Genomic DNA, 10,993 nt, shown 5'->3' with positions numbered 1-10,993 from the left:
TCCACTCCTTGGTCTCAGATCATGCTGTCTCCTCCTTCACATGGTATAGAATCCACAGGGCCCTTCACCCTAAACCACCACCAGAAAAACCCCCTAGAGACATAGTGATGTGTCTAAATCATTTCCTGGTAAAAGAGGATATTTTCCGTGCCTCTCGCAACACTCCTCTAATTCAACTGGATGGGGTCACTATTCAAATCTATCCGGATATCTCTCCAGCGACATCAGACAAGAGAAGGAGGTCACATCAGTCCTACCATCTGCCAGAATCCGCTACGGATGGGGTTTCCCCTTTAAATTCTTGGTCCCCCACAAAGGCACTACCTACACGGTGACCAACCTCCTGGAGGGCAAGGATCTGCTTGTTAAATTGGGCTTGCTGGATCTGCATACTGCCCCAAGACTTCCTTCTACACCTCGCCCAACCCCAATTTGGGCCACCCCATCGTCACAAGGAGACCGGAGGAACCTGAGGGAGAGCTAGAGAAGCTTGATCCCTGCTGGTCGGAAGCGTCTCTTACCTCACCACCTAAGATCATCACAGTTGGAAAGTTGCTCATGCACTTAGCTTAATATTGAAGTCTCAGTCACCCTGGCTAAGTCTCTTCCCACCCGTTTGTATTGTCCCCTCACTCACGGTAGCTTTTCATTGTTGCTAATACTACCCCCTTAAGCTCTTTTAGGAAAGGGGAGACGGTTACCTGTTGTTCTCCCTGACACAGTCCCAGAGTTGGAGAGTGGGAGATGAAGCACCGACTGAGTTTTGGACTGATTAGTCCACGTAAAGGCATTACCTTGGCAGGGTGGGTCTCACTTCCCCTGGCCCCCCTACTGTTCTGTTCATTCGAGTTCTAACATTATTATTTTCTTTATTCTTCTCTGTTATTCTTCATATTCGTATGCAAACTGATGTGCTCACTAAAGGAATGTTATGTAGGTATCTGTATATAGGACAAGTACTATGAGATGGCATTTTGTTACCTGTTTGATCACTAGTACACCCGTAGACTTGGACTCTTGCAATGTGGGCTTGGGCCCCGGTCCCGATAAGTCCCATGGTTTATGCAACATTAACCCTCTACTCACCTGGCCACTGATCACCTACTATGCTGTAGATAAACATAGTTATTCCACATCCCCAAAATGGGTCTCTACATTATTTCCCATAATGTTAGAGGGCTTAACTCCCCACAGAAATGCAAAAAAGCCTTTAAGTTCTACAAAGGCCTAGGGGAAGACATTATCCTGATACAGGAGACACATTTTTCCCCCTGGAGTCACACCACCTGATTGATAAACGGAGGGCTTTAAAATGTGGGTGTGAGAGAGTATACTCACTATTCGCACCCCCATGATAGCTACTCCAGGATAGATTATATATTTAGCACCCCTATCCTGCTTGCTAATTCCACTTCAGCCACAATTCATACATGCTACTGGTCAGACCACCATGCAGTGTCCTTGCAGACCACCTATATAGGACACGCCCCTCAGACAGCCATATTTCTGAGTGGTCATCATCAGCTTCGGAGATCCGTGACCCGACTTTCATTCTGCTGCTCTGCACTTGACCCAGCTTGACTTCTACGGCTTGTGTTCAACTTTGTCTTCTGTCTGCTGATGCCGGCACTCCCATTGTCTGCCTGATATCAACTTCTCATTGCACCGTGCCCTGATAATAACTCCAGGGGGTGCTGGGCAGGAGATGTAAAAGGAAGCCCTCTCAAGGTACAGGACAGGGGAGCATTAGAATGTGCTGTGGAAATTTTTCTTAATGTATGTTGTCAGACGCCCCCCCGGTATCAGATTTGATGTAATGCGCTCATGTGAGGGTATTCGCACATACAGACGTTGGTGGAAGACCATTGGCTGTGGAAACCTTCCTGTGGACACGGCGGATCTGTTTGCTCTTTTAGGGACGATCGTTTATGCCTCACCAAGGGACTGGCCACCTCATGGCGATCGCATTAACGCTCCTAGCAAAAGGATCTGCGTACATGGGAACCATAACATAACCATACAAAAATGATGACCCACTGAGCCATGATAAAGTACGGCTCACGTCATTGGTAGCGGTGGGAATGTGCACAGGATCGTGTTCAGAGCCATGTAAGTAAGTGTTCAAATTGTGAGACACAGAGGGGCTGACCACATGGCTCTGCACACATCACTACTGGAATTCTATTCGAATATATACATGTGTGTGTGTGATTGGTTCTTTTGAATTAATACAAGTGTCTGATTGGCTGATTCTGAAGCCACCACCTTCCTTTGTTATTCATGTTTACAGTGTAGATAAAAGCAGCAGATCATCGCAGGCAGGATTCTGCTGAGCTCAACGTGACACCAGGGTCTGTCTGTGTTACTTGGAGATATACAAGCGCGCTTTCCCGGCATTATACCAGAGAGCTATGATTGTGCTTTTAAGCGCAACTAAATTATTTGCTTATAGGAGAAGCCTATAATTTCCACCACAAATGTAAGCTCTTGTGGTGCTGTGACTGATGTGAATGTCTCAGTGTTATCCATTCTATAAATGTCGGGTAATAGTGTGTGATTCTAGAGGAATAATAGAGCGTAAGCTCTTCTGTTCCAAAGACTGATGTGACCGGGTCAATGTTCTCTGTACAGCACTACTGAATATGTATGTTATTCATGAGAGAGTGTAAGCTCCTCTGGTACATTCGAGCCATTCACCTACTTTTTACATTAGAGTTGCAGATTTCCAATCTCACTGAACTGATTTTATGCTCTTATTCTCTCTCTTTCTTATCTTCTTGCAGCTAAGATCACCTGATAGGACCAGAATGTGGACATCGTCCAGATACATGTTCTGCACATTGTCTGTATTTGTGTGCCTTGCTGTCATTTATTACTCCTACCATATAAAATTTAAACATCGGAAGATGAGATCTCATGGACCTCCTATTGCCACAGACACCATCACAGCTCTAGATAATCGAACATTTATCATCGCCCCGTATTATGAGCCTAGACTTGGCCAATCAGTCCGGGTCATCACCATCATCCATGTATCTGTGAAAGAACTCTACTGTATCTTCCATTGCTCCTCCAATCAGAATGTCTTTGTGAGGGCAGAAATAAATCTTCATGGTAGCAGATTTGGGTTCCCATATGGAACAGCAGATCTTCTATGTGCAGAACCTTCAGGGTGTAATTACACTTATATGTCTTTCTCTTCAACTGTCTCCATAAATACAAGTCAGAGCCTCCTGTTTGAAGTCAGGAACCGTCCACCACAACCAATCTCCTCCAATTTCACCATCTGTATCTCTACTTTGTATGGAAACTACAACAATGTCCTTCAGATGATCCAGAGTATTGAGATGTACAAGATTCTGGGGGCCTCTAGAGTGACCATCTATAACACCAACTGTTCCCAGGATGTAAATAAGGTGTTACGACATTACATTGATGAAGGAACTCTAGAGGTGGTGCCATGGCCAATAGACCGTCATCTTCAGACATCAATAGCATGGCATTATTCCAAAGGACTCAAAGCTGAGATTGGATATTTTGGACAAACTGCATCCCTAAATGATTGTCTATACAGGAACATGTACAAAAGTAAGTTTGTTCTCCTTAATGACATTGATGAAATAATCCTTCCAATCAAGGACTGGGACTGGTCATCCCTGATGGAGAATCTCCAGAATAAACACCCAAATACAAGTGTCTTCCGCATTGAGAATCACATCTTCCCCATTCCAGTCAACATCTCTGGATTTGACATGTGGTCTCATGTTCCCGGGGTCAATATTCTTACTTACCATCTCCGACTCCCTAACAAGGGGAAAAACTTCAATAACCCCAAAATGATTGTGAATCCCCGAGACGTAACTCAAACCTCCATTCACTCAGCTACGACACGCAAACAAAAAACGAATATAGGATTAGATACGGCCATTCTCTTCCACTGTAAAATGAGGGACAAATACACCGTAAAGGACCTCGTTCCAGATGATAGGTTGATGAGATACAATCTGTCCTTAGTGCCCAATGTAGATAAGGTGATTCAAGGACTTTTCCCTCAGCAATAGCACCCCCCCCCACCCCCCCGTATATGCTGTAGTGTAGGGTGAAGACTGGAATTCTGTGTCTACATGACTCTTTGCTTTTGCTTAGAAGACCCTTGTTCTACAACCCCTATTCAAAAATAGTTGGGGCGTTGTGTAAAATCTACGTTAAAAACAAATCTCCTGAACCCAGAATGTATTCACAATATAATAAAATGTATCAAATGTTTAAAGTGAGAAGATTCATCATTTTCACATAAAAAGTAAAGTTGCGGAGTTATAGTGTGAGGGGAGGATTATGGTGTGGGGGGAGGGGGGATTATGGTGTGGGGGGGTGGAGGGGGGATTATGGTGTGGGGGGGGTGGAGGGGGGATTATGGTGTGGGGGGAGGGGGGATTATGGTGTGGGGGGAGGGGGGATTATGGTGTGGGGGGGTGGAGGGGGGATTATGGTGTGGGGGGAGGGGGGATTATGGTGTGGGTGGAGGGGGGATTATGGTGTGGGTGGAGGGGGGATTATGGTGTGGGGGGGTGGAGGGGGGATTATGGTGTGGGGGGAGGGGGGATTATGGTGTGGGGGGGTGGAGGGGGGATTATGGTGTGGGGGGGAGGGGGGATTATGGTGTGGGTGGAGGGGGGATTATGGTGTGGGGGGGTGGAGGGGGGATTATGGTGTGGGGGTGGAGGGGGGATTATGGTGTGGGGGGAGGGGGGATTATGGTGTGGGGGGAGGGGGGATTATGGTGTGGGGGGGTGGAGGGGGGATTATGGTGTGGGGGTGGAGGGGGGATTATGGTGTGGGGGGAGGGGGGATTATGGTGTGTGGGGTTGGAGGGGGGATTATGGTGTGTGGGGGTGGAGGGGGGATTATGGTGTGGGGGGTGGAGGGGGGATTATGGTGTGGGTGGAGGGGGGATTATGGTGTGGGGGGAGGGGGGGATTATGGTGTGGGGGGGGTGGAGGGGGGATTATGGTGTGGGGGGAGGGGGGATTATGGTGTGGGGGGGTGGAGGGGGGATTATGGTGTGGGGGGAGGGGGGATTATGGTGTGGGGGGGTGGAGGGGGGATTATGGTGTGGGGGGAGGGGGGATTATGGTGTGTGGGGGTGGAGGGGGGATTATGGTGTGGGGGGAGGGGGGATTATGGTGTGTGGGGGTGGAGGGGGGATTATGGTGTGGGGGGAGGGGGGATTATGGTGTGTGGGGGTGGAGGGGGGATTATGGTGTGGGGGTGGAGGGGGGATTATGGTGTGGGGGGAGGGGGGATTATGGTGTGGGGGGAGGGGGGATTATGGTGTGGGGGGTGGAGGGGGGATTATGGGGTGGGGGGAGGGGGGATTATGGTGTGTGGGGGTGGAGGGGGGATTATGGTGTGGGGGTGGAGGGGGGGATTATGGTGTGGGGGGAGGGGGGATTATGGTGTGTGGGGGTGGAGGGGGGATTATGGTGTGTGGGGAGGGGGGATTATGGTGTGTGGGGGTGGAGGGGGGATTATGGTGTGGGGGGAGGGGGGATTATGGTGTGTGGGGGTGGAGGGGGGATTATGGTGTGGGGGTGGAGGGGGGATTATGGTGTGGGGGGAGGGGGGATTATGGTGTGGGGGAGGGGGGATATGGTGTGGGGGGGTGGAGGGGGGTTTATTATGGTGGGGGGGAGGGAGGATTATGGTGTGGGGGGGTTATGGTGTGGGGAGGGGGGGGATTATGGGGGGGGAGGGGGGGATTATGGTGTGGGGGGAGGGGGGATTATGGTGTGGGGGGGTGGGGGGATTATGGTGTGGGGGGGTGGAGGGGGGATTATGGTGTGGGGGGGAGGGGGGATTATGGTGTGGGTGGTGGGGGGATTATGGTGTGGGGGGAGGGGGGATTATGGTGTGGGGGGGGTGGAGGGGGGATTATGGTGTGGGGGGGAGGGGGGGTTATGGTGTGGGGGGGTGGAGGGGGGATTATGGTGTGGGGGGAGGGGGGATTATGGTGTGGGGGTGGAGGGGGGATTATGGTGTGGGGGGAGGGGGGATGGTGTGTGGGGTGGAGGGGGGATTATGGTGTGTGGGGGTGGTGGGGGGATTATAGTGTGGGGGGAGGGGGGTTATGGTGTGGGGGGTGGAGGGGGGATTATGGTGTGGGGGGAGGGGGATTATGGTGTGGGTGGAGGGGGGGATTATGGTGTGGGGGGAGGGGGGATTATGGTGTGGGGGGGTGGAGGGGGGATTATGGTGTGGGGGGAGGGGGGATTATGGTGTGGGGGGGTGGAGGGGGGATTATGGTGTGGGGGGTGGGGGGATTATGGTGTGGGGGGGTGGAGGGGGGATTATGGTGTGGGGGGTGGGGGGGTGTTGGGGTGGGGGGGGGGTGGGGTGGTGGGGGGGTGGGGTGGGGGGGGGTGGTGTGGGGGGGGGGGGGGTTGGTGGTGTGGGGGGTGGGGGGTTATGGTGTGGGGGGGTGGAGGGGGGGTTTATGGTGGGGGGGGGGAGGTTATGGTGTGGGGGGGATGGTGGTGTGGGGGTGGAGGGGGGATTATGGGGGGGGAGGGGGGGATTATGGTGTGGGGGGTGGGGGGATTATGGTGTGGGGGGAGGGGGGATTATGGTGGGGGGGAGGGGGGATTATGGTGTGGGGGGGGTGGGGGGGGATTTGGTGGGGGGGGGGGGATTATGGTGTGGGTGGAGGGGGGATTATGGTGTGGGGGGAGGGGGGATTATGGTGTGGGGGGGTGGAGGGGGGTGGTTGTGGGGGGGGGGGTGGGGGGGATTATGGTGTGGGGGGAGGGGGGGGTTATGGTGTGGGGGGGGTGGAGGGGGGATTTGGTGTGGTGGGGGGAGGGGGGATTATGGTGTGTGGGGTGGAGGGGGGATTATGGTGTGTGGGGGTGGAGGGGGGATTATGGTGTGGGGGGTGGGGGGGATTATGGTGTGGGGGGTGGAGGGGGGTTTGGTGGTGGGGGGGGGGGGATTATGGTGTGGGGGGAGGGGGGTGGGTTGTGGGGGGGGGGGTGGGGGGTGGTGGGGGGGGTGGGGGGTGGGTGGGGGTGGTGGGGGGGGTGGGGGGGTTGTGGTGTGGGGGGGTGGGGGGGTGTTGGGTGTGGGGGGTGGGGGGGTGTGGTGGTGGGGGGGGGGGGTGTGGGGGTGTGGGGGGTGGTGGGGGGGTGGGGGTGTGGTGGGGGGGTGGGGGGGGATTATGGTGTGGGGGGGGAGGGGGGATTATGGTGTGGGGGGTGGGGGGGGATTATGGTGTGGGGGGTGGGGGGGGTTTGGTGTGGGGGGTGGGGGGGTGGTGGGGGGGGGTGGGGGTGGTGTGGGGGGGGGGGGGGGTGGTGGGGTGGTGGGTGGGGGGGGTTATGGTGTGGGGGGTGGGGGGGGGTGGGGTGGTGGGGGGGGGGGTGGGGGGTTGTGGTGGGGGGGTGGAGGGGGGATGGTGGTGGGTGGGGGGGGGGGGGGTTGGTGGGGGGGGGGGAGGGGGGTTGTGGTGGGGGGGGGGGGTGGGGGGGTGGTGGGGGGTGGGGGGGGGGTGGTGGGGGGTGGTGGGGGGGTGGGGGGGTTATGGTGGGGGGGGGTGGGGGGTTATGGTGTGGGGGGGTGGGGGGGGGTTATGGTGTGGGGGGTGGGGGGTTATGGTGTGGGGGGAGGGGGGTTGGTGGGGGGGGGGGGATTATGGTGTGGGGGGGGGGGGTGTGGTGTGGGGGGTGGGGGGGTATGGTGTGGGGGGTGGGGGGATTATGGTGTGGGGGGAGGGGGGTGTATGGTGTGGGGGGTGGGGGGGTTTGGTGGGGGGGGTGGGGGGATGGTGTGGGGGGGTGGGGGGGGTTATGGTGTGGGGGTGGGGGGGTTATGGTGGGGGGGGAGGGGGGATTATGGTGTGGGGGGGTGGGGGGTGGTGGGGGGGGGGTGGTGGGGGGGGGGGGATTATGGTGTGGGGGGGGAGGGGGGATTATGGTGTGGGGGGGGTGGGGGGGGTGGTGGGGGGGGAGGGGGGATTGGTGGTGGGGGGGGGGGGGGGGATTATGGTGTGGGGGGGGAGGGGGGTTGGTGGTGGGGGGGGTGGGGGGGATTATGGTGTGGGGGGTGGAGGGGGGATTGGTGGTGGGGGGGGAGGGGGGATTATGGTGTGGGGGGTGGGGGGGTTATGGTGTGGGGGGTGGTGGGGGGTTGTGGGTGGGGGGGTGGGGGGATTATGGTGTGGGGTGGAGGGGGGATTATGGTGTGGGGGGGGGGGGTTGGTGTGGGGGGGGGGGGTGGTGGGGGGTGTGGGTGGGGGGGGTGGGGGGTTGTGGGGGGTGGGGGGGGTGGGGGGGATTATGGTGTGTGGGGGTGGGGGGGTTATGGTGTGGGGGGGAGGGGGTTATGGTGTGGGGGGGTGGTGGGGGGTTTGGTGGGGGGGTGGGGGGGTTATGGTGTGGGGGGGGGTGGGGTTGGTGTGGGGGGGTGGGGGGGGATTATGGGGTGGTGGGGGGGGAGGGGGGATTATGGTGTGGGGGGGGAGGGGGGATTATGGTGGGGGGGGGGGGGTGGGGGGTGGTGGGGGGGGGGGTGGTGGGGGGGGGGTGGTGTGGGGGGAGGGGGGATTGGGTGGTGGGGGGGGTGGAGGGGGGTGGTGTGGGGGGTGGTGGGGGGTGGTGGGGGTGGGGGGGGGGTGGGGGTATGGTGGGGGGGGGGGTGGGGGTATGGTGTGGGGGGGGGGGGATTATGGTGTGGGGGGGGTGGGGGGTGGTGTGGGGGGGGGGGTGGTGGGGGGGGTGGGGGGGGTGGGGTGTGGGGGGAGGGGGGGTGGTGGTGTGGGGGGGGGGTGGGGGGATTATGGTGTGGGGGGGTGGAGGGGGGTTTATGGTGTGGGGGGGGATTATGGTGTGGGGGGTGGGGGGTTATGGGTGGGGGGAGGGGGGATTATGGTGTGGGGGGGGTGGAGGGGGGGTTATGGTGTGGGGGGGATTATGGTGTGGGGAGGAGGGGGGATTATGGGGAGGAGGGGGGATTATGGGGGGGAGGGGGGATTATGGTGTGGGTGGAGGGGGGTTTATGGTGCGGGGGGAGGGGGGATTATGATGTGGGGTTGTTTTTCAGGGGTTGAGTTTGGCCTCTTAGTTCCAGTGAAGGGAACTCTTAAGGCGTCAGCATACCAAGACATTTTGGACAATTTCATGCTCCCAACTTTGTGGGAGGAGTTTGGGGACGGCCCCTTCATGTTCCAACATGACTGCCCACCAGAGCACAAAGCAAGGTCCATAAAGACATGGATGAGCAAGTTTGGGGTGGAGGAACTTGACTGGCCTGCACAGAGTCCTGACCTCAACCACATAGAACACCATTGGGATAAATTAGTGCGGAGACTGCGAGACAGACCTTCTTGTCCAGTGCCTGACCTCACAAATGCTCTTCTGGAAGAATGGTCAATCATTCCCATAGACACCCTCCTAAACCTTGTGGACGGCCTTCCAGAAGAATTAAAGCTGTTATAGCTGCAAAGGGGCGGAGCCAACTCAGTATTGAACCCTCCGGACTAAGACTGAGAGGTCATTAAAGTTTATGTGTGTGTAAAGGCAGGCGTCCCAATACTTTTGGAAATATAGTGTAGATCTTTATATCATTAGAGGGATCACCAGCAGGAGGAAGGAGGTCCTGATTCCTCTATATAGATCTTTATATCACTAGAGGGGTCACCAGGAGGAGGAAGGAGGTCCTGATTCCTCTATATAGATCTTTATATCACTAGAGAGACCACCAGCAGGAGGAAGGAGGTCCTGATTCCTCTATATAGATCTTTATATCACTAGAGGGATCACCAGCAGGAGGAAGGAGGTCCTGATTCCTCTATATAGACCTTTATATCACTAGAGGGATCACCGGCAGGAGGAAGGAGGTCCTGATTCCTCTATATAGACCTTTATATCACTAGAGGGGTCACCGGCAGGAGGAAGGAGGTCCTGATTCCTCTATATAGATCTTTATATTACTAGAGGGATCACCAGCAGGAAGAAGGAGGTCCTGATTCCTCTATATAGATCTTTATATCACTAGAGGGATCACCAGGAGGAGGAAGGAGGTCCTGATTCCTCTATATAGATCTTTATATCACTAGAGGGGTCACCAGCAGGAGGAAGGAGGTCCTGATTCCTCTATATAGATCTTTATATCACTAGAGGGGTCACCAGCAGGAGGAAGGAGGTCCTGATCCCTCTATATAGATCTTTATATCACTAGAGGGGTCACCAGCAGGAAGAAGGAGGTCCTGATTCCTCTATATAGATCTTTATATCACTAGAGGGATCACCAGCAGGAGGAAGGAGGTCCTGATTCCTCTATATAGATCTTTATATCACTAGAGAGATCACCAGCAGGAGGAAGGAGGTCCTGATTCCTCTAAATAGAGCTTTATATCACTAGAGGGGTCACCAGCAGGAGGAAGGAGGTCCTGATTCCTCTATATAGATCTTTATATCATTAGAGGGGTCACCAGCAGGAGGAAGGAGGTCCTGATTCCTCTATATAGATCTTTATATCACTAGAGGGGTCACCAGCAGGAGGAAGGAGGTCCTGATTCCTCTATATAGATCTTTATATCACTAGAGGGGTCACCAGCAGGAGGAAGGAGGTCCTGATTCCTCTATATAGATCTTTATATCACTAGAGGGGTCACCAGCAGGAGGAAGGAGGTCCTGATTCCTCTATACAGATCTTTATATCACTAGAGGGGTCACCAGCAGGAGGAAGGAGGTCCTGATTCCTCTATACAGATCTTTATATCACTAGAGGGGTCACCAGAGGGAGGAAGGAGGTCCTGATTCCTCTATATAGATCTTTATATGACTAGAGGGGTCACCAGCAGGAGGAAGGAGGTCCTGATTCCTCTATATAGACCTTTATATCACTAGAGGGGTCACCAGCAGGAGGAAGGAGGTCCTGATTCCTCTATATAGATCTTTATATCACTAGAGGGGTCACCAGCAGGAGGAAGGAGGTCCTG

General features: G+C 55.6%; 1 protein-coding gene across 1 annotated transcript; it reads left to right on the top strand.

Moving 5' to 3' along the window:
- Positions 1–2,807: 2,807 nt before the first annotated feature.
- LOC141124126 (beta-1,4-galactosyltransferase galt-1-like) lies at positions 2,808–4,061 on the top strand. The gene has a single exon (XM_073612204.1). The coding sequence runs from the start codon at positions 2,808–2,810 to the stop codon at positions 4,059–4,061; it is 1,254 nt and encodes a 417-aa protein (XP_073468305.1).
- Positions 4,062–10,993: the final 6,932 nt, after the last annotated feature.

The sequence above is a fragment of the Aquarana catesbeiana genome, linkage group LG01 (assembly GCF_042186555.1).
Source record: "Aquarana catesbeiana isolate 2022-GZ linkage group LG01, ASM4218655v1, whole genome shotgun sequence".
Lineage (NCBI taxonomy): Eukaryota > Metazoa > Chordata > Amphibia > Anura > Ranidae > Aquarana > Aquarana catesbeiana.
This window is presented reverse-complemented; position numbering and strand designations above follow the sequence as displayed.

Excerpts from the sequence above, each read along its gene's own strand:
- LOC141124126 (XM_073612204.1), top strand. The coding sequence starts at position 2,808 with ATGTGGACATCGTCCAGATACATGTTCTGCACATTGTCTGTATTTGTG.